The 21,807-nt window shown below is 36.2% G+C and overlaps 4 protein-coding genes across 6 annotated transcripts; 3 read left to right on the top strand and 1 right to left on the bottom strand.

Annotated features, from left to right (window-relative positions):
* The first annotated feature begins 2,325 nt into the window (after positions 1-2,325).
* LOC125186272 (2-oxoglutarate and iron-dependent oxygenase JMJD4) lies at positions 2,326-6,179 on the top strand. Its single transcript, XM_048082627.1, has 9 exons — positions 2,326-2,583; positions 2,657-2,812; positions 3,520-3,682; positions 3,800-3,917; positions 4,066-4,135; positions 4,228-4,308; positions 4,462-4,518; positions 4,614-4,722; positions 5,099-6,179. Exons 1-9 carry the CDS (start codon positions 2,374-2,376, stop codon positions 5,539-5,541), a joined length of 1,407 nt encoding a protein of 468 aa, XP_047938584.1. The 5' UTR covers positions 2,326-2,373; the 3' UTR covers positions 5,542-6,179.
* Positions 6,180-8,125: 1,946 nt separating this feature from the next.
* LOC125191348 lies at positions 8,126-10,799 on the bottom strand. Its single transcript, XM_048088889.1, has 7 exons — positions 10,229-10,799; positions 10,045-10,131; positions 9,744-9,953; positions 9,293-9,457; positions 9,111-9,164; positions 8,882-9,028; positions 8,126-8,712 (listed from the first exon to the last, which is right to left on the bottom strand). Exons 1-7 carry the CDS (start codon positions 10,436-10,438, stop codon positions 8,335-8,337), a joined length of 1,251 nt encoding a protein of 416 aa, XP_047944846.1. The 5' UTR covers positions 10,439-10,799; the 3' UTR covers positions 8,126-8,334.
* A 6,299-nt stretch (positions 10,800-17,098) lies between these two features.
* LOC125187684 (CRAL-TRIO domain-containing protein C3H8.02-like) lies at positions 17,099-19,613 on the top strand. 3 transcript variants are annotated; one of them, XM_048084309.1, is made up of 7 exons: positions 17,178-17,309; positions 17,428-17,484; positions 18,019-18,171; positions 18,291-18,437; positions 18,648-18,800; positions 18,918-19,040; positions 19,244-19,613. In XM_048084309.1, exons 2-7 carry the CDS (start codon positions 17,482-17,484, stop codon positions 19,316-19,318), a joined length of 654 nt encoding a protein of 217 aa, XP_047940266.1. In that variant the 5' UTR covers positions 17,178-17,309; positions 17,428-17,481; the 3' UTR covers positions 19,319-19,613. The 3 variants fall into 3 exon arrangements, with proteins under 3 accessions (XP_047940268.1, XP_047940266.1, XP_047940267.1); XM_048084310.1 differs by having other exon boundaries at positions 17,236-17,304; XM_048084311.1 differs by lacking the exon at positions 17,428-17,484 and having other exon boundaries at positions 17,099-17,309.
* A 384-nt stretch (positions 19,614-19,997) lies between these two features.
* Positions 19,998-21,620, top strand: LOC125187044 (heme-binding protein 2-like). The gene is made up of 2 exons (XM_048083554.1): positions 19,998-20,293; positions 20,959-21,620. The coding sequence occupies exons 1-2, from the start codon at positions 20,082-20,084 to the stop codon at positions 21,410-21,412; spliced, it is 666 nt and encodes a 221-aa protein (XP_047939511.1). The 5' UTR covers positions 19,998-20,081; the 3' UTR covers positions 21,413-21,620.
* The last annotated feature ends 187 nt before the right edge of the window (positions 21,621-21,807 follow it).

Raw genomic sequence — 21,807 nt, 5'->3', positions numbered from 1 at the left:
TAGTTTGATTGAACACGAGTTTTAAGAAATGTAATGGAAAGTGAATAGAAAAAGTTGATAGAACGTGAGTTTTATTTTTAAAGTATTAGTTTTATTTTATAATAAAATGTGAGTGAGAATAGGTCAGTGGAATGTGAGGTCTACTACCAAAAGTGGTAAATTGTGACAAATTTTGTGGAACAGAATGGAATGACAATATTTTAGGGACGGAGGGAGTATATTTTAGAGTAAAGGATAATTTTGGTCCAAAATATTCACTTTTTAAAAAACAGGTTCATAACAAATGAAAATATAACCGGAGTAGGTAAGGGTATCCGCAATGGTGCGGACGATGCACATCGTCCGCCACTGCAGCATCGCGGACGATGGGTTAACCATCGTCTGCGCTCAATACATCGTCCGCGGACGATGTGCGGAGGATACCCCATCGTCGTCGCATCGTCCGCCACTGTGGACGACGCGGACGATGCGACGCGTTTCCGTTTTTTTTTTTTTTTTTATTCAATTTTCAAAACCTATATATACCTCTCATTTTCACTTCATTTTTCACTCTCTTCACTCTCAAATTCACACTACATTTTCTACATTTCAAGCAAAATGGGTTCCGGAGATTACCCAAATCCGAATAGTCTGATGTTCGGTGGTGCACGATGGTCGGGTACTGATGCCGACGAATACCGGCCATTCGACACCAACAATGAGTACGATCCCGACTTCAGCACCGACTCGTACGGGCTGTCCGACATGAAGCCTTCTCCCCACCGCCCCTCCGTCGCCGCACCTCGCGGCCGGCCCGCCGCCGCCGCCGCGTCTGGCTCCGCCACCAAGAAGAAGCGGACCAAGGCACGAGCCCAGAAGTTGCCTTCAACGGAGGTGTGTGAAGAGTTTGTCCCGGGAAGGACGAACTACTCCGACCCCGAATCCATCATCTTGACGAGATGTTGGATTGATGTTTCGGAGGATCCGGTGTTCGCCAACAACCAGAAGGTGACTGTGTATTGGGAGCGCATCACCGAGAAATACAACGCGGCCAAGCCGGCGTACGCCTACAAGCGCCACGGGAGCGGCTCCGCAAGCACTGGGATCAAATAAAGAAGCAGGTAAATTTTCGCGGGGGAGTACGAGAAGTGCGAGAGGGAGCAGAGAAGCGTGGCGAGAGTTTCGCGAGATGTGCGGGACAAAGCGATGCGTCGTACATGTCATTGTACGGCAATTTCAAGCACTACCAGTCCTGGGCGCTCTTGAGGCACAAGCAGAAGTTCGTTGGTGGTGTGATTCCCCCATTGACGGCGGCGAGGAAGGGGGCGTCGAAGCGCACCTTCGCTGATTATACAAGTAGCGAGAGCGGCGCGTCTCCAATGGACCTCAACAATCCGGTGTTCGACGATGAGAGTTCCGGCACACCGATGTCCTCCCAGCGTCCCCCTGGCATCAAGGCTGCCAAGGCCAAGGGCAAGGCGACCACATCCGCCGCGGCGCCGTCTGACCAGCCCCCGAGCCCGACCGCGAGCGCAACCCCGAGCGAGACTTCGGCTGCGTCGCATGCCTATACGGATATGGTGGCCTCCTCCGACTACAGGACGTTGTTGGACGCGCACAACGCTCTGATGCAGGCGACCAACCCGGCTCAAAGAGAAGGCATCCAGCGGATGATCGATGGCCTTAGCCGAAGGTTGGGACTACTCTAGACGAGCCGATGGGGCTTTTTTTTTTAATTTCTTAGTTTGTAACTTTTTTTTTTAATTTCTTATTTTGTAACTTTTTTTTAATTAAGTAAATGTAGGATTTGCCTTAATTGTGCTGTTTTTATTTTTTTATTTTGCTTGATACATTTGCATAAATTATATAAATACAAAATAGAAGTAATATGTTTAGGGCGTCGCTTAGGATGAGCTATAGTCCGTCCCACTGCAGATGCAATGGAAGGAAGATAAAATGCTGATGTGGCGGTACATAGGGCGTCCCACCGTGGATGCGAGTTAAACGAATTATTAGTCATACATGTTTCTGTAGTGTTTGAGATGGGAATATGCAGATATTTAAATCAAAGTTTTGGTTGTGTACAAATATGAAATATGCGCACTCTCTATAATACTACTACTACTATGATTACATAATTGTTATTTTATCTTACACTTATTTTGTGAATTTTTGTATCCATAACTATTTTCATAGGAGTAATATTTCCTTCTTTTTCAAATTTGGAATAGCGCAACGATTTTTTATTAATTTTTATTGATTGAGATTATTAATCGTTTGAAAAAAAGTCAAAGTTTTGATGGTCACAACTAAAGTCGTTAATTGAAACAGCTTGAAAACGAACACGACTACCGCTTCTCTGAATTGTACTACGCCGGCATACAGAGAGGGAGAATGGGTCTCAAAATTGGAGGGGAAGTGGAGAAGGTGAACGGGAAGGAGCTGACCTACGCCGAATTTGTCCAAAAATATCTCCACAGAAACCACCCGGTAATCCTAACCGGGCTCACCGACGATTGGCGGGCCTGCAAAGACTGGGTTTCCGGCAACGGAAAGCCCAATCTCCGGTTTTTCTCCTACCAATTCGGCAGCTCCAGAGTTCAGGTGAATCTCACTATTGATGCTTTTCGGGAAATTGATTGATAACGCTTCTGATTGCGCGCCCTAATTTCTCCAGGTTGCGGATTGCGCTACGAGGGAATTCACTGATCAAAAGAGGTTGGAAATGTCGGTTTCCGAATTCATCCAGCTTTGGATCAGTAGCTCCAGCTCTGATAATGGCGGCGCTGATGGAAAGCCGTTGCTGTATTTGAAGGATTGGCATTTTGTAAAGGTGTGATTTTTTCACTCAATTTCGTTTTTTTGATTCTGAAAATACCTTCTCCGGTAGAGTTTTTTTGGAATGCTGGTAGTAAGTAAAAGTAATTCTTAATCATTTCTAATGATGGTTGTATTTGTTGTAGTTAAGCATCCGTTTGCTTCAAGATTGATATGATACATGATTGAGTACACTTTTCGTCGTTCCTATCGTAGTAAACAGTTGATTCTCCGGCCTCTTAATAACTAAAACAAATAATACTATGATGTGTTGAGTTTCTAATTGAAATTAAGGCCTTTATGGGTGAAAAAATGCCCTTATGGAATAAAGTCCTGGAGTTTCTTTGTTTTGGTCTCGTGTTAAGAACTTGTGCTTTTCTTGCATTTTTGTTTCTTTGATGTATAAATGCTCGAAGTAGATAAAAGTGACACTTTGTTTCTCTTTAACTTTCCTGCTGTAGCTGATCAATGTCAATCTACATTCATTGTCTAGTTCTGATTCTAGAAAGTTCAAGTATAATAGGAACCAATGGAAAAGGAGAAGTATAAGTTTTTCTTTTATTCTTCTTCCTTTTTCCAGGTCTAAGGGTAAGGCATCTATGCGTGGAATCTTCGATATTTGTCGCTCATGGTACTTATGCTTAAGTTTTCTAACTAATGTCATGGTGCTATTTCACCACCTATAGAAACTTCCTCTTTTATCTTGCTATCGGACATTTGCAGGAGTATCCGGATTATGCTGCCTACAGCACACCGGTTTTTTTCCTCGATGATTGGCTGAATCTATATCTTGATAAACATCATATGCATGTTGATCCTGAGAGTTACCAAGAAAGGAATGAAGTGAATTGCTCTGACTATCGTTTTGTGTATATGGGAGCAAAAGGTTTGAGTGACTTATTTTTGTTTCTCAGGATTGTGAATTATCTATCTGTCTCCAAACTTTGCCATATGTCATATTGTCATGAGTTGGGGAAAAGGTAAAACTTTGTTTAAAGTGCAGGTACATGGACTCCTCTTCATGCTGATGTGTTCAGATCATATAGTTGGTCAGCAAACGTATGTGGCAGGAAACAGTGGTATTTTCTGTCTCCGAGTCAACATCACCTTGTGTTCGACAGGTGAGGATGAACATTGTTTCATTTTTATATAGTCGTGGAGCATCGTTTGCTTAAGAATAAAGCGCTCTCAGTCCAAATAATCCGTAATGAAACTAATAATTAGCTAATGGATTTTTTCTCGAATATATTATCTCTTTTTTTTATTCAGATATATGAAGTCTTCTGTCTATAATATCTTTGAAGATGTTTGCAAATCGAAGTACCCCAAATTTGAAGAGGTAAGTTGCAAACCAATTTTCATTCTTACCACCCCTCTAGTGTTTATAATGCCTTTCTTGTTAAATTCTTTATTTAATGTTTTGTTTTCCAGGCAGTCTGGTTGGAATGCACTCAGGAACGAGATGAAATTATCTTCGTGCCCAGTGGCTGGTACCATCAAGTTCATAATCTGGTATTCAATTGAAGCTTTGAGTTATATTGTTTGTTCCTCATAAGGATCTTTTGTCCACCACTGAAAATACACGAGCTGTCTATGAACTACGTAATTTTTCTATTTTTCCCTTAAATGTAAATATGCAAAGCTGACATGGGTCATGGTTTTCAGGAGGATACTATATCAATCAATCACAACTGGTTCAATGGTTACAACATTTCTTGGGTGGTAAGAATGTTATTATAAGTAATGCTGGTAAAAAAACCCTAGTATATCTCATACGTTTGGGTACTCTTATGATATATTTCCTTGCCACTCGCCAGTGGGATTTGCTTTTGAGAGAATATCACGAGGCTGCTGGATACATTGAAGACCTCAAGGAATGCGATGAGTTTGAGGAGCTTTGTCAGAGAAATCTCGCAGCTAATGCAGGTATATTCTTCTGAAACTATACATATCTTTTATAAATGGCATAATCAATTATCGCTATCTGGTTTACTCAACCTATGCCTACAGCTCTACTACTACTACTAGGGAAGCCGATGTGTTGAGATTCCTGAATTTTTTTCGAATCCCATTGCTACTTGAGTTTATCATTGCTGAGATCAGTGATGATTGCTAGTCACAAGTATTAGGTTACGAATGGGAATTGGCATGAATTCTAAAATTGCTACGTACATTTTGCGCGTTTATTCTCTATTGTTTCGAGATATATGGATCTTAGTGATAATTAGTCTAATGGTGGGCAGTAATAAGTGTGATATTTTTTTATCTTATCTCATAAAATGGCAACTTTTTTTTCTTGTAGGAATGGATTTTAGAGATTTTTTCATCTTCCTGATTCGGTTTGCATTAGCCAACTTTGTCATGCTCTACCAAATAACAAGTTCCAAGGGATTCATCAACTGTAGTCCATCCGAAGCTTCCCGGTTTTTCCTTTTCAACCTTAAAAACATCAAATGCATTACCCTGAAGATGAAATCAGAATCCGGATGGCAAAATTGTGGGATTGCTGCTATTAATCTTGCAGAAACTATCGAAGATCAGTCATTCATGGACTTCTGCGATTCTTTAGGAAGAACTTATAGCATGATGTACAACCTTAGTGGAATCGATTTCAGTCAAATTCGAACTCTTTTGGATTACGAGCAAACCAGTGTTCTTTACCCTTATGGCCCTCACATTCATAATCCCGACGACCTGATTACATTTCTCAACCATGCCTTCAAACTAGTAGGAAGCGAAAGTTGATGAATACGTCCCTGTAACTTCTCCTCATTGATTCTGACCATCGCTGTCAAGGAAGAGCCTCGGTTTGAGAAAAGTTCAAGATCTATCATCACTCTTCTCTCACCATACGACACCCAGCACGGTTTATGGTAAATGCAGGTGAGAAATTTAGAAAGGCACTGCACAATATTTATTGGAAATCAGCTTCATTGGTTTGATCATCAGCTGCATCCGAACAGTGTTAAATTGTTCTAATTCTTGATCCATTTTTTACTGTGACATAGTATTTCCTATTTTTACATATTGATATTTCTGCTGCAACATAAATATGGACCTTCTTGTATTATTGCCATTTATTTGAAGCAATGACATAATAAGAAATTTGAGGTATAGCTCTCGAAAAGTCGATATTCGACTTTTCGTTGAGATTATCTTCTACATAAAGTCTGGACAAGCTGTGGGCTGGCATAGAATATTTAGCAGATAAGAGGAAATGTAAGTAGTGAATTGTAGACAATTGGAGTAGTTTTCATGGTTGTCCAAATTTATGCTTGTAGTAAATATTTATCGCTTTTTGCTTTAGGTTTGTACTGGAATATATGTGTTCTCAACCTCACTGAAAAAGATTTTATTTTTATTGGCTGTGAAATTTATTTCTACTGTTTTTCACTGCATGTATTTACTGAGTGGCAGCTCAAACTGTTGGGGGAAATTGAAGTACATAAATTGACTAGTAGTTATCATTTTTAATGCATTTGTTTGACTATCTGTTAAAAGCACATGTCCCAAGCCAAACATCTGAAGATTCTTGATTTTCTACTGTTATAGCATCAACAGCGTTACTGGAATATCTTGGTCCATTTAACCATTATGACACCAAATATTAAGTGGATGAGAAGGGTCGAGATTCGGATCTGAACTCATATTTAAGAAGGTATATTTGTCATAAAACGGTTTCAACTCGATCCTGTAAGTATGCTTGTTTGAACGAGTGTTCGGTTTATAATTTATTTACATACTAACACATTCGTGTGAGACCGGAGTTGCGGAAGGAGTGAGATTGGTCTGGATTAGATATGAACTCATGCTTTCAGTGGCATATTTGTAATTTCAGTTCGGACTCATCTTATGATAAAAAATGGTCTCGGGACTGGATTCCCACCCACTAGTATATGATTGTTCGAACAAGTGTTGGATGTATCGTGTGAGCCGGGGAATGCAAGAGCGAGACGGGCCTAGATTTGGATACAAACTCATATTTCTAGTGGCATATTTGTAATTTCAATTATGACTCGTCTCTCGGTGAGACAATCGTAAACTTTATCAACAGTGGAGAGAGATCTCCACCACATGCAATTGTTATTGATTATTGAACGGTTTAATTCTATTTAACGACATATAATGACATTACATCTGATCATTATCGTGTTGACATAATATAATTGTGATACTTGGTATAGAGTGCTACTAACCTTGGTTAAGCCATCAATTCAAATCATCCAATCCATTTTCATTGGGGAGGTAAATTAGGAAACAAAATTACTGAACACTAAACCAATCCAAAATGAGATATTAAGACAAGACAGCCCTCAATTTCAAGAAACTTGACACTGATCTTCATGGTCTTGCTTGTAATATATGCCAAAATATTAATTTCATAATCATAATATTACCTAATCATTTCTCGAAAAAAACCCAATTTCTTGGTCCCAGCATTTCTGCATGTTTTATTAAATCGATTATTGAGTTGACTGAGGTTTATTGATTTTTATAATATAAACATACAAACAAACCAAACTGCATCGGTGGCCTAACTGAGATACACTTATTGTTTTTATTTGCTTCTATTTTTGTCTGATTGAAAAAACCACTGTCTCAAAGCTGGTTTGTATAATTTAAATAATTTTGCAGAAAAATTCAAAATCTTGAGTTCTGCCAAATATGGTTTTTCATGGCGCATTCCACGCATTTCCCACATGCAAATCCATGCTTATTTTTTCTTATATTTTGACTATAATTAAGTTTTTATTGTTGCACTAAAATGGAAAAAGAAAAGTCTTTTACTATTGTGCAATGTTTTCAACTACATTTATTTTCGTCTACATGTACTGAGACAGGTTCAATTTTCAATGGAACATTAGTCAATTCATTGTGTATCTTGACACTTACAGCCTATTATATTCAGTTATTGTTTTGGGGAGGGGAAGATTTCTTCCTCTACTCCATTTTTCCAATGTCTCACTTTAATATTTTATGTTTTTGTTTTGTCATTTTTCTTCAATATTAAATTTATTTTGTCATTTTTCTCCAATTAGGTAGCCTATAACTATATCTATATGTTACTAGTAATTAACACACATACTATCTTGTGAAATTGAGGAAGTTTTAATATTTGAATTTAATAATCCATTATTCTATTATGAGCGAATATAATTTTTTAACCTCCAATTTTAAGCAGTAAATGTTAAACCATTCATTATTAGTATTATATTATAAAATAATATTATATTTTTATATAGACACCAAAAAAAGTTGGGATAGAGGTTTAGTACACAAATCCCTTTACTCCCTTTTGAAGTAGTAGTAAAGGAAAAACAAAAAAAAAAATACAAAATCTTCTATTTCATCATCTCCTCTTAACTCAAAAACATTTACATGAAGTCTTCATTGGGGGAACTTGCAACATGTTAGAATCTCACAAAGAATCAAAACCAAAAAAAAACCCAAAAACCAAAACACCAAAATGTTGGCTATCTTATCTCTACATGGCTATATAACAACATCATGATCAATGATCATCCTTTTCTTGATAATTCATGGACACCTACCATTCCTCCCTGGCCCTCCATAGTAAAAATAATTCCCCCAAGCATTGTTCTTCCCAGCTCTAATATCATAGCAACTTGGATGATCAGCCAAAAGGTGCAGATTATTCAGAGGGATCAAACTATTGTCCCAATCCACCACTTGCAAGTTCCTGAAATAGGAGGCCTTCCCAAACCCCTCATCAGCAAAGTGGCCACTCCCCATCTGCGTTGACGTGTGGGCCCCCGTTGATCTGCTGTTCACTATCTCCCCACCAAACTGGATCATGCTGGCATGCCTTTGTAGATGGCTGAACAGGAACGAAGGCCAGTAGCCGACTAGTAGCCCTGACCCGAACTCCAGCCACCAATGCCCATGCTTGGGATCCTGCACGAACGAACTTTCTTAGGCGCTTTTCTATGCGGAATTAGTACTATTAACTTTTATGGATTAACTATTAGGCCACCTAACTATAAAGAAGCGTTCTGTTCTTGCGTTGAGCAGGAAACGAGAGCACGATATGGTAAACATAACGGATCAAGAAAACGATATATACCTTCCAAACCATTAGGCCAATATCAAACTGTCTGTTTTTGTAGCTTGACCTTGGAGATATAGCTGCACCAATAGCAATCTTGTTGTTTATCTGGACAAAACCCGAGCACAGCAAGTTGTAGCAACCCGTTGCTTGGTATGCATCCGTCTGTTCCACAACAACACATTTAGTTTAGTAAGCGTGCTTACACACACATGACACAACACATGGTAGTGGAAAGAGTACTTACCGTCCAATATGTGAAGAATCTAGGATAGTTGTCACCATAAAGCTCTGGACTAACCTGAGGTTTTGTGAAAACTAGTCAGTACTATTGCAAGATTAGGTGAGATTATCGCGCCATTAAATGAGGCGGGAGGCGACAGATATGAGTCATAAATTTTGTGATGAATGTAGAAGCAGAGCACAGACCTGCCAGCCAGCTTCAATGGTGTTGAGATCATTCCCAAATGAGCCAGAAATCACCCATAGTTGTGACAGACTGAATTCGTACTGGTCTGTCACGCGCGGCGCCCACACGTTTATGCTTGCCTTTGCTCCATAGTACTCATCACCATTCACAAATGCCACAGCATGCTGCAAACACACACACACATACATTAATCAAACTTGTACACCGAAAAAGATCCAATTTTTGCACATTTTCAAGAATGTACTAATGCACAGTAACTACAAGAAAAACATAAGTGGCAATAAACAGACATAAACTTGGTGCTTTTCTTGAACTAAACTTCATAATCAATAATCATTGTATCTCATCATATACAAATGCCACAGACACACACACCAATCAAACTTACATACCCAAAAAAAAGATCCAATTTTTACACAATGAACTTGGACTAATGTGATAGATGCAAACCTCATGATCACTGCTCGTTGTATCTCTGCGAACGCGCTTGATCTTTCGACCAAATCTACGAAGGGAGCTAGCCCTCAACACGTCCTTCTCAGTAGTTCTTCTTATTGGAACTGTCCCAATAGGGCATGATTCCCCTGCCTCCAACCAAGCCTGCAGCGTATCCGAATCCGACTCATTTCCACCGCGCCCTTTAGGCCTCTCCGGCGGCTCCTGAGGTTCACCACATTGATTCTTGCATAAGTGGGAATCAAGATTGCTTTTTTATTCAGAAAAACAATAAGTTAGTTAGTCAGTTAGTTACCAATGGCTTCTGGCCTTTGAGCTTAGGGTGATCAAAAGCTGGCTGAAGATGAGATGGGACACAATCAATCTTATCTCCATCAAAGCTCTGCAGCATTTGGAAAACATGGGAGCTCATAAAAATCAAATCTTTACAACATCAAAGCAAGCAATAATCATTTTCAAGAAAAGAGCAAGAAATTGACCTCAATTGTCTTGACAGAAGGCTTGTTGATCTTCCTTAGATAGCTCCTTATCCTCTTCAGCTTGTTGAGCTCCTCCTGCGGCCGAAGAGTCTGGTTCCGGCCTCCCGGGGTGGCCGGGAGGGAGGAGGAGGAGGAGGAGGCAGAAAGGATTAAGAGGAAAGAAACAAGGGTGAAAATGATTGGGATTTTGGAATGAGAGGAAGAGGCCATTTGAGAAGAATCTTGAGTTTTGTTGTTGCTCTAACAAGGTTGTGTTTGTTGTGGTTTGTATGCATATATGCTGTTGTTGTTGTTGTCTTGTTGTAATGTGATCACAACAACTACAACATGTTTCATTCCAATTTTTTGTCTATGGAAACTCTCTCTGCATCTATCTGAGACCATGAAAAAAAATGGCAGAATGCATTCAAAGGAAAAGTTAAAAATCTGCACTCACATTTCTAAGTGACCCCATTTGACAGATGGGTGTTTCTCTCTCACACAGTGAGTGAGATTCTTGTTTCTTGAAAATGAGTTGTGAATTAGAGAACCTTCAGTGTTTGAGGGTATTAAAATAGGGAGTAACAGGTTGTGGTCAATAAGGTTTTGTTATTTTAAAGATTTTGGGAGTTTTATAGGCTGACATCTCTAAAATATTTAATCCCAATTGTTGTGCGTGTGTGTGTGTGTTTTGAGGAGAATTCATGTGAAGATATATTTGTTGCTGTAAGTTTGTTGGTGTATCCTTAGCAGTAAAACTTACCACATTTGCAAACAACCAGTTCTTGCTTTCCTGTTTGAGTTTGTCTTTGCTTTGATACAAAGCATTTTCATGTCTTTGAAGATTGTCTCTTTTTGCATATTCAAGATTTGGCCTTTTATATTGCATTTTGTATTTTATACTAATTGTTGTAGAAATTACATAAACTTTGAGTGTTTTTTTTTAAAAATAACACTGCATTTAGATATCAAATGAGAGTGGTAAAAATGAAGCAAAAGGCAAAGAGGGTGATTGTAGTACTAAATTTTGGTGGGACCATTCTCTGTATTGGGTGATTGCAAGTTTGAATTAAAGATCATACTGTAAATTAACACTAAAAAAACAAGAAAAGAAAAAAAATATATATAAATGATGGACCCTATTTTCAGTAATAAATAGAGCGAAATAGTAGTTCCATAATTATATATTGATAATATATGAAAATTAAAAAATACTCCTATTTTTTTTCTCACCATATATTACTTATTTTATAAATTTTTACATTAAAATTAATGTTATTGACTATTAAAATTATTGATAGTACATAAAATTTACTGGAATCAAACTATATTACTTTCACAGTCTGACAAATCACTTCAACATATTTTTCTTATTTGAACGTTACATTTCAATAACTCTCTATCTGAAATGAAAATTTACATACCAAATATTCATACTCATTATTTCAACTTATTTTATCTTTTCCATAGTACTTTATAAATTAATTTAATCTTCTTTTGTCCTACTTTTGAACAAATAAACTTACATTATAGTAATTTTAGTAAAAAAATTTATTTGTTAAGATTTGTGTTTCAACCTCAAAGGCCTATTAAAATAAGACGAAATGGGTATTAAGTTATTCACTCCACAAATTAAATATTAGTAGAAAAAAACCATGAAAAGTAAGTAAACGTGACAAAGCATAGAAATTTCAAAGTATAATAGATTTTGAAAAAATTGATATATGCTGATTCAGACTTCATAATTTCGTGTCCCCATTTCTGGGCCTGACGTTATGATCAATTTTATGTGTTCTCATTTTCACATAGTTAGGTCGTTTTATTATCTACCATATTCGTATATATATTGAAAGATCCAACTCTTATATTATTAATTTAAATTGTACGTGCGCCTTCATTAATACATATCCAAATTATAATTATTGGTTGGATGGTATATCATCATTGTCCTTTCATTTTAGTAGTTGAATTTTTTTGGTTTTGAACCCAAGTCAAATCATAAAATGACAATAGGGATGTCATACAATAAAATTTAGGAATCATTTTCGATTAACAGATCGTAAATATCTATACTAGATTCATCATTTTGTCAAATGAATTTTAAAAAAAATCTTCAAAAATGGTGTAATAATAAATTCATAATTTTGTAATGGGAGCATTCGAATAATGTAATAAAATAAATTAATTATTTTGTTTAGTAATGTCACATGTAAAAACAAAATAAACCCTTTTTAGATTAACACAAAAGCTAAACAAGAAAGTATGGCAACAAATTATTTTAGTTAAATTAGTAAATGATTCTCCATAATGGATTGTTGAAGTGGATTAGCACTAGTTTTGTGTTTTGCAGGAGACCCTTCACCCCTTCACCATAGGTTCTCTTTTTAGGGATATGGATAAACCCTAAACACAAACATTTATATACACAATTTTATATTTATAATTCAAATATCTTCTTTTGAGACACATCCCTCATATTCTCATGCTACAAAGGAATTAGGCAAAATATTTATTGTAAGGAATAACATATATAGGCCCATAAAGTGTCACTTTCACCACCACCCAACAAATTGCTCAGTATTTAAAATTTTCTTTCTTTTCATTCAATTCTCAGTGGAAAACACTTGCTTTCTGTAAAGTTAGAGTGCCCAGAAAGCACAGATTCCCCACATTCAAGAATCCCTAATGGCACACACCACATTATGTGAACAAAATTAGTATAGTATTTTTTTCAGTTTTTTGAATTTTTTAATTTAGGTATCATCCTTAAATAGTCTTCTCAAAATTTGTGTTAGTGCCATCAAATAGAGTGGAGGGCATGTGGGAAATTATTTGCTTTTGATGACATTATTGTTTTTGGGCACAAATTCCTTTTTGATAAAAGTGGGAAAGACTGCCAGCTTGTGCTTCATAGAATATTACTCTAGCATAGAATGGAAGACAATGAAAGTTTGAGTCTTGTACAGTAAAACAAAACATATGTAGCTGTGTTGTCTGAATCAGCATACTAGGGCCTCATTTATTCAAATTCCGGTTTATCCGCATGTTTAAAATTGGTCGAAAAACTATGTAGCATTGTTCGCAATCAGTCACAATGAAATATGTGGTCGTCTACATGCAATATATTGTTCATATTACATATACATGTTTCAAACTGATGGTGTAGCTGAATAGGTGTTGAGTGTGTTGTCAAATTGATGAAGATTCTGAATATGAAGTTTCAGATGGAATAAAGTTAAAATTCAGATTGTTGCATCATATAGTACAATTTAATTCAAATCAAAGTGTCTGAGACAATGGCCGACAATGTTAAACTTTCTTAGTGTTTTATCAAGTTGAATTTAAAATTTATGAGACGGATCAAAATTTGAGCAAATTTCGTAATTTTTTTGATAATTTTGTTCAAATATATTGTGGTCAATGAAAGATTAAGTGTGATTTGATTGCAATCAATCAGATATGAAGTGCACACTAAGAAAGAATCGAATTAACATATTGTTAGGCATTAGATAGGATGAGTAGGGAAAAGATAAATTAATGATTATGTTTGGAGATTTAGGATAAGGATTCTAAAGTTCTTTTACTATTTGAAAACATGTTGTATCCGAAATTAATTATATGCTCATGATACGTAGTATATATGCATGACTTTTTTTTGGCTTCATGTTGAGGGCTGATTTGAAATATAAATATTCTTTTTGCCTTATGCCTAAGTTACGAACTACTCCACTATGTATATATATATAGAATTCGATTCGATCAAAACTGAATAAAATCTAAATTTCTTCACATAATATCTATTTGTGTGGTGTATGTGAGTTTTGACCAATTGCTTAATTAGGGCACTAATAGTAATAATATAGGTTTAAAACTCAAATAATATAGGGATTGGATTAATAATGTAAATATGGTAGTAGTATTTTTTGTAGAACTTAAAATCACTTTTATTTTCAACTTGTATGTATGTACTATACATGTAGCCTAGAGGTACGTTTTCAAATATAAAATTAGCATAAGAGTCTACATTTTACATGCATAAGAAATAAAAATTTATTGAATTTAATATAGTATATTAAAGATACAATTAATAACTTTATACCTTCAACGTGATGTTTTTAGTTTTTACAAGAAAAATAATTGTTTGTGTCAACATAATTATATCACATATAAAGAGCTCAATCAAAAAAACACATCTTTTAAGAAAAAAGAACTCCACAAATTATATCCCTATAATTATTAATTTCCCCAAGAAAAAAGGTACAATTATGAGTCATGATAGAAGTATTTAAAATGGTAGAGGAGCACGCGCATATGTTGGTTTGCAAGCACTATTTTACACCATCTAAAATGAGTGTTTCTTAAAAGCACATATTCAACTTGCTACAAATTCAAGATTGTGATGGTTTAACTAATAGTAGATACTATCTTTTTCAAAATAAGAAGAGAAATAAAAACCAACCATGTGATGTGATATATGTGGTTAAAACTTAATGACATGTCCCTTGTCCTTCTTTATATTTCATAAAATATATATTCCATAAATAAATTTATTATTTATTTTGTATCAATTTTTATTACTCCATATAAAGACATATATATGAGAACGTCTCTCGACCTTGTCATAGCTTCTCTTTACTTTATATCGATTTCATTGTATATATAAAGATTCACGCGAGAGCGTCTGCGCTAAAACGAACTGCGTTACACGAGAAGGGAGGGGGGAATATTATTAGGTCTTGACTCTTCTTTATCAAAAGGGATTGGACTAAAAGAAAAGAAAATAGTATATGAAAAGCAAGAAATTAATTTGGTTTGGGGCCAATGTACTTGAAAGGGGTTTCACTTTTCTTTATACCAATGGCATAGTGCTTAGGAATGATCAATTTTTAGTCATGTGCATATAAAAATCTCGAAAGTTATTGAGTCTTATTACTAATAATGCCTCTATTCTGTTATCGATTTCCATATATGTTTCTTCTCATTTATTCCATGTGCACTCCACTAGTTGTAAACATATAGTTTTGAAGTTTAGTTGGATGAATGATGACTATATATATACATAGGGTTTGTTTTTATGATATCTATATTTTTGTGTGGGACATGAGTAGGGGCGGAGCCAGAAATTTGTAGGGAGAGGGGCAAATTTGCACATGATGAAATTTTAAGAATTTGAGGAGGGGCATTTAGTGGAAAATTGAAAGAAATAAATGGTAAAATATACAATATATACATGAACATGAAAATATGAGGTGGAGCAATTGCCCCACTTCTAATTAGTATAGATCCGCCCCTGGACATGAGGAGGTGGCAAAAATTGGCCTGATCTGTTTGGTGCTACGGATTGAGCCGATTTCGGGCTGGGTTGGGCCAGGAAAATATGGGCCTAGATAGATTTTGGTCCAGCCCAAAATGACGAGGAGTTCGGTGGGCTTAGCCCGGCTCCACCCCGAAAGTTTACACTATGAATATGTGGACTCGAGTCGGGCTAGGATGTCAATTTTTTGGCAAGGTGAATTTAGAGATCAACAAAAATACTTATGTGGTAGCAAAAATATCACACTCGTGACAAATATACAAACTCATTGAGGATAGAAGAAATGTTGTAAAAGCATTGAATTAAATTATAATTTTATATATAATACTCCCTCTGTCCCATTAAAAATAAAACGTTTTCCTTTTTTTTATTGTCCCATTAAAAATGAAACGTTTCCTAAAATGGAAATAACTCCATCTCTACTTTTTCATTTCTCTTACTTTACTCTCTCTTCATTAACTCACAAAACAACACTATATAAAATCTCATGCCGATTTCCAAATGTTTCATTTTAAGTGGGACGGAGGGAGTAAAAAAGAGCTGATGTAACGCAACTTCAAAGAGATTTAGCCACGAAAGGATTCATATCTAATCTTATATAAATAAATTAACACCAACTATATAACTTATAAGAAATGAGATCCTACACATTTTATGTGAATACCTTATATAAGCATCATCTTAGTCTTATAAGAAATGATATCCTACACATTTTATGTGAATACCTTATATGAGCATCATCTTAGTTTGATATACGTTTAGCATTATTTATTTTATTTGATAGATTTAGTTCGAGTCTATTATATTAAAAGATGTTATTGTAATTTTATAAAAATTTTAAAAATTATAAAAATCAAAGGTATAAACATGGATTTCTCAATAATAAAGAGTATAGAGTATATTGGATCAGCAGAGCCCATTATCTATTTGGGCTTCATAAAGAATGAGACGAGTTTATCTTCCTACTCGGCCATAGGCTTATCCATAAAAAAACTGAAAAAAAATCAGAAGTACAGTATAATTTTAATAAGGGAAATTGGTCTCTAAAACCATGAACTTTGCTTAAAATTTGGTATTTCCCATGAACTTTGAAATTGGTATATAATATTATGAACTTTGCATTTTGTTTGGTATTTCCCACGGCATGTTTATTGCTATATTTGACTAACTTACGAGGCTTTTTTATCATACTTGGCACAATTAAATCAACGTAGTTTTCAACGTGACTTTTTATGCTACATGTTATGAACTTAAAAAGTGGTTTCAAATATTATAAAACATATCAAGGTTGCCTATATTAAATAAGATTTTGATGAAAATATCTTATTTGAGTGAGTTTGGGAAATATCAAACAAAATGCAAAGTTCGTGATATTATATACCAATTTCAAAGTTCATGGGAAATACCAAATTTTAGGCAAAGTTCATGATTTTAGAGACCAATTTCCCTTTTAATAATTATGATCATTTATAATTATAGCAGTAAATTTTATTTTTATAATATAATTATTAAAATAATTAATTTGGTGGGATATTCACATTATTCATTCTTGTAGTAATATGTGTAGCGTCGTCGTATCGCAAATGAAAGTCGTGATGCATTTCAGTCCCAAGTTATCTGAACGACCGAGATTGCAAACTGTTCGATGAAATGTCGCACACTCTGAGATTGCGGCCTTCTTTGGCTCACAATTTCGCCGCCGTTTCTTCTCGCCACCACAAATCCTCCTCGAAGGCTCTCAATCTCAGCATCCGCAGTTGCTCGGCGCCCCCTGAAAACGCTAGTAAAGTACTCAATTTTGTTGCCTCTTTTACTTGATTGAATTAGCATTATATTTATATAGATTCGGATATTTGATTTGATGAAATGCATTAGGATAGTAATTGCCTTAGTTAACCAACTGCAGAATCCGAGCTCCTTTTTTCCAATTTAGATAGCTCTTCCGCGCCTTGCTTCATTGATGGTAACAACTCTCCTTGGTTGAATTTCATGATTTTTGCAATGGGTGGTTGGGGATTTCAAGGAAAGAATGAACCTTTATAATTTCTATTATCAATTGCAATTATGATAAGCATTGCCTTAATTGAAGTATAAATTGTTGATTATGAAGCTTGAAAGGAAGTGAATGATCCAACTGTTAGTTCATTGTTTTTATCTCTCTGCTCTCTCGTTGTAAGTTGTATCCGAAAATTATAGTGAAATCTGTGGCTTGACAATTTGTCATCACTCACAGCCATATCATATGATCGAACTGGATAAACAATTCATGTGTTTGTCTTGTTATAGTCGTGATTACTTGTTCGTTTAGATCCTAACAACTGGCACTTTAAGCAAACTAACGTGTAGTGATTCTTGAACATAAAAAAACTTTCTAATCTTAGCTTCAGCCCATTAAGGCTTTCGTATAGATGCTCCAGTTGATGGTTTAGAATGATTAGCAATCTGATAGTAATTATTCGAAGAAATCGTATGGTTGATTGGGTCTTTAATGTTGTAGCTTGTGGCTGAAGTCAAAACAAGGCTCGAAAAACAACACAGCAATCTGCCAGTGGGAAAATACGGACGAGATGATGAAGAAATGATTCTTTGGTTCCTCAAAGATCGAAAGTTTTCTGTTGAAGAGACCGTTTCCAAATTGACTAAAGCCATTGTAAGTAACTTTTCTTCTTTTTCTTTCTCTCGAAATAAAAATCAATGTTTGTATTTAACATAAAAACTAGAGAATATAAGTACATAATAGTAATCTCTTTCTGTCCTTCCCTGGAACAGAATTGGCGCAAGGATTTTCGTGTATCAGAATTGTCGGAAGAATCAGTGAAACGTGTTGCGGAAAGTGGAAAAGCGCGTCTGCACGACTATCTTGATGTACACAACAGACCAGTGCTAATAGTGGAAGCATCCAAGCATTTACCGGGGGTATGCAAGCTAAACTTGTCGAACATCTTTCTCTGATATACATTGTGGATTTGAAAAAAAAGAAAAGAAAAACACATCAAAGAGTTATACCGTGTTTGACTGCCCTCGTTTACCATCTAGAGTGTAGATGGAAGTTTCTTTCCTGCTGCCTTTTGTTGCTTCAAAATCTAACTAGCTTTGTGGCGATGCTCGTCTTATGCATCAACACAGGAGTACGAACCTAATGAAGACGAGAGTCTCTGTGTTTTCTTGATTGAGAAGGCACTAAGAAAACTCCCCGAGGGGCAGCAGCAAGTGCTTATTTTAATTGATCTCCGTGGGTTTCAGACGCAAAATGCTGATCTTAGATTCTTAACATTTGTGGTAAATCTCTAATAATGTTGACTTGTGATTTAATGATATGCTAAAATTTGCCTGTGCTCTAATCTGAATATATTTCAAGTAGCGTGATAGTTGCTTTACATTGTCTTATGCTTGCAGTTTGATGCGTTCTACTGCTACTACCCGAGGCGATTGGGTCAAGTCCTCTTCGTAGATGCTCCTTTCATATTCAAGCCATTTTGGCAGCTAGTTAAGCCTTTACTCAAATCATATGCCTCTCTCGTGAGTATCCATCTCCTTCATATACTTATTCTTCGTAAATTCCAATTATCACGTTGAAATGGTAGGATTTGATATCCGTGTAATACTCAATCATGTAGTATCATATAAATCAAGAAAAGTAAACACTCTATTTGACTAATTCTTTCTCTTTGATCCATGCCTCTACGTCTCGTTGCTTCTCACATATATCGGAACATTCATAGGTGAGATTTTGCTCAGCGAAAGAGGTTAAAGAAGAGTACTTCACGGCAGACACGATTCCTACCAGCTTCAGATAGTGAAGAAGTGAAGCTTGAGAGTTTTCATTGCTTACACAGATGGTTTGAAACCAATCTCTCTTTTTTTTGCACAAGCTGTTGATATTTCATCTCTGTTGTTCCTTGATATTTCCGATTGTGATTTGTAATGAATATTCGGTAGAGGGGATTTCTTTCCGACTTATAAAATCGCGTTTTGATTTCGTCTAGCTTGTATATATATCAGGGTAAACTCATAAACAGATGGTCTTTTAATTGTGGATTGTTGAAATCAACTATACCATATAGTTATGATATTAAAGTTTCGATTGTGATATGAAATCTGTTTTTATTTTCACTCGGTTAGCTGTACTGTATGAGGATATCGGCAGTTGTTGCTAGCAATGAATGACATATGATCTTAATCCCGAAGAATTGGAATAGGGCTGCTGCAATGCACGAGTGTTAACACTAGTATAACAAAACATCAACACATGATCTTAGCCAAATTAATGACTTTACCATTATTATAAAAAATTTAAATGTTTTTAGGGGCACTTTATTTTAATCAAAGTCGTTAAGAAAAATGTAGAAAAGATAATCAACCAACCAAAGTCTTCTCTCCATTTCCCTCTCTACGGTTCTGTACAGTTATACCTGTAATCGCGCTGCAAAACAAATCAAAAGCTATCGTTCCGACTTCAACTTCCAAATTCTTCAACCGTCTGTTTCTCCTATTTTTTCAAAGTTGAAGAAACAAACTCACCGATTGACTCCATCACCAATAATCATCTCTCTCTCGGAAATGAGTCGTGCAAAAATATTGATCCTAATTTTAACAATTTCAACAGCTATTACCGAAAGAGCTGGATGCAAGAAGGAATCGGAATCACCGCAGTACACAGTAGTCCACTCAGAATCCGATTTTGAGGTGAGATTCTACAGAGAATCAGCTTGGATGACTGCTCCATCTGATGATATTTCCTTCGAAAAAGCCACCAAGAAAGGCTTCCACAGGTAACCTTTCCTCTAATTTTTGTTCTTTCTATAATCATGATGCATTTTATTTTGATTGATTTTGAATTTGCCCCAATTTGATCTCTTGAATGACCTAATTAGTGTAGCTTTCTTGTTTGTTCGACTAGTTTTAAAAGAAAACCAAATTTTTAGAAGTCAATTATTTTGTTGTTTGTAAATAAACACAAGTAATCACGAATATAAACTAATAAATATAGGAATTATTTATCCAGTTCGATACAATGTGTATCTATGTATGCGGTGATGTCAAGCCATGAATTTCACTATAATTTCGGATGGAAATTTACAAGGAGAGAACAATTGTTTATATAGGCAAAATATAGAGAGTCGTAATCCGAGTTGGATCATTGTGGTTGTCGACTGATTCACTTCCTTTCAGGCTCCATATTCCAACAACTTTGTGTGGTGGAAAGGGAATGAAACACATTCATATTCATGTAGTAGTACAATTGAATCTTTAGGGTGATTTTCTTTGGTTGCAAATTTATCGTAAGAAATTGAGGTATACGAAAAGACGAAAAAATTTGCCCGGAATTTTATTGGACGTCCTTAAACCGAACATGTGAAAAGAGTCGAAAAATATGTTTTCCACCATCTTCTATCAAAGAAAACACACCCTTACTTGGTTTCTATGTTTTATTTAGATTGTTTCAGTATACAGAAGGTGCAAACTTGAACTTTTCTAGGCTACCAATAACCTACCCGATCCTCACGAGCATAGTCCCAGATGCCGGCCCCCTTCACTCATCGGCCTACTTTGTGAAGCTCTACCTCCCCACGGAGTTTGAGGCCGACCCTCCCCTTCCCCTGCCCGAACTCAACCTCCAGCCTGACTGGTGGAGGAGCCGCTGCATTGCTGTGAGGGAATTTTCAGGGTTCGCGAGGGATACCAACATCGTGAAGGAGGCCGAGAAGCTGGCTCTGAGTTTGAGCAGGTCCGAGTGGGCTAACTCGACTTCTGCGGAGAGTGGCTACGCGTACTCTATCGCACAGTATAGTTCTCATTTTAAGATATTTTCGCGCGTTAATGAAGTCTGGGTGGATGTTGGCGGATCCGAGTCGAATGGATGCAGATCGAGCCTCGTGGCAGCATACTGATGCAACAGCCTTGTATATACTGAACGTCGGGGTAGTCGCTGCACAGGGATGATGTTCGTCTCGGTCACGAGTTCGCCTAATATTCCATGATCAGTTTCCGCAAATTCTTGATGTAAATTATGAGTTTGTCTTCTGCTATGATATCTAAATGTGGATAAACCTACATTGTGTTGTGTCTTGATTCACATGTTACTACATTTGATTTGTAGATGTTGGTGTAGACATGCTGAATCTTGATACAAATAACAACATACGATAAAGCATAACTTAGTTGGTAAAACGCTTCTCATCCAACCAATAAGTTGGAGGTTCGAGTCACCACAGAAGTAAATGAGAATCATTATTGATCGTCTATAGAAAAACATAAGATTTAGAACTCAAGCGTTGAAAATGGT

This window comes from Salvia hispanica, chromosome 5 (assembly GCF_023119035.1).
Source record: "Salvia hispanica cultivar TCC Black 2014 chromosome 5, UniMelb_Shisp_WGS_1.0, whole genome shotgun sequence".
Taxonomy (NCBI): Eukaryota; Viridiplantae; Streptophyta; class Magnoliopsida; order Lamiales; family Lamiaceae; genus Salvia; species Salvia hispanica.
This window is presented reverse-complemented; position numbering and strand designations above follow the sequence as displayed.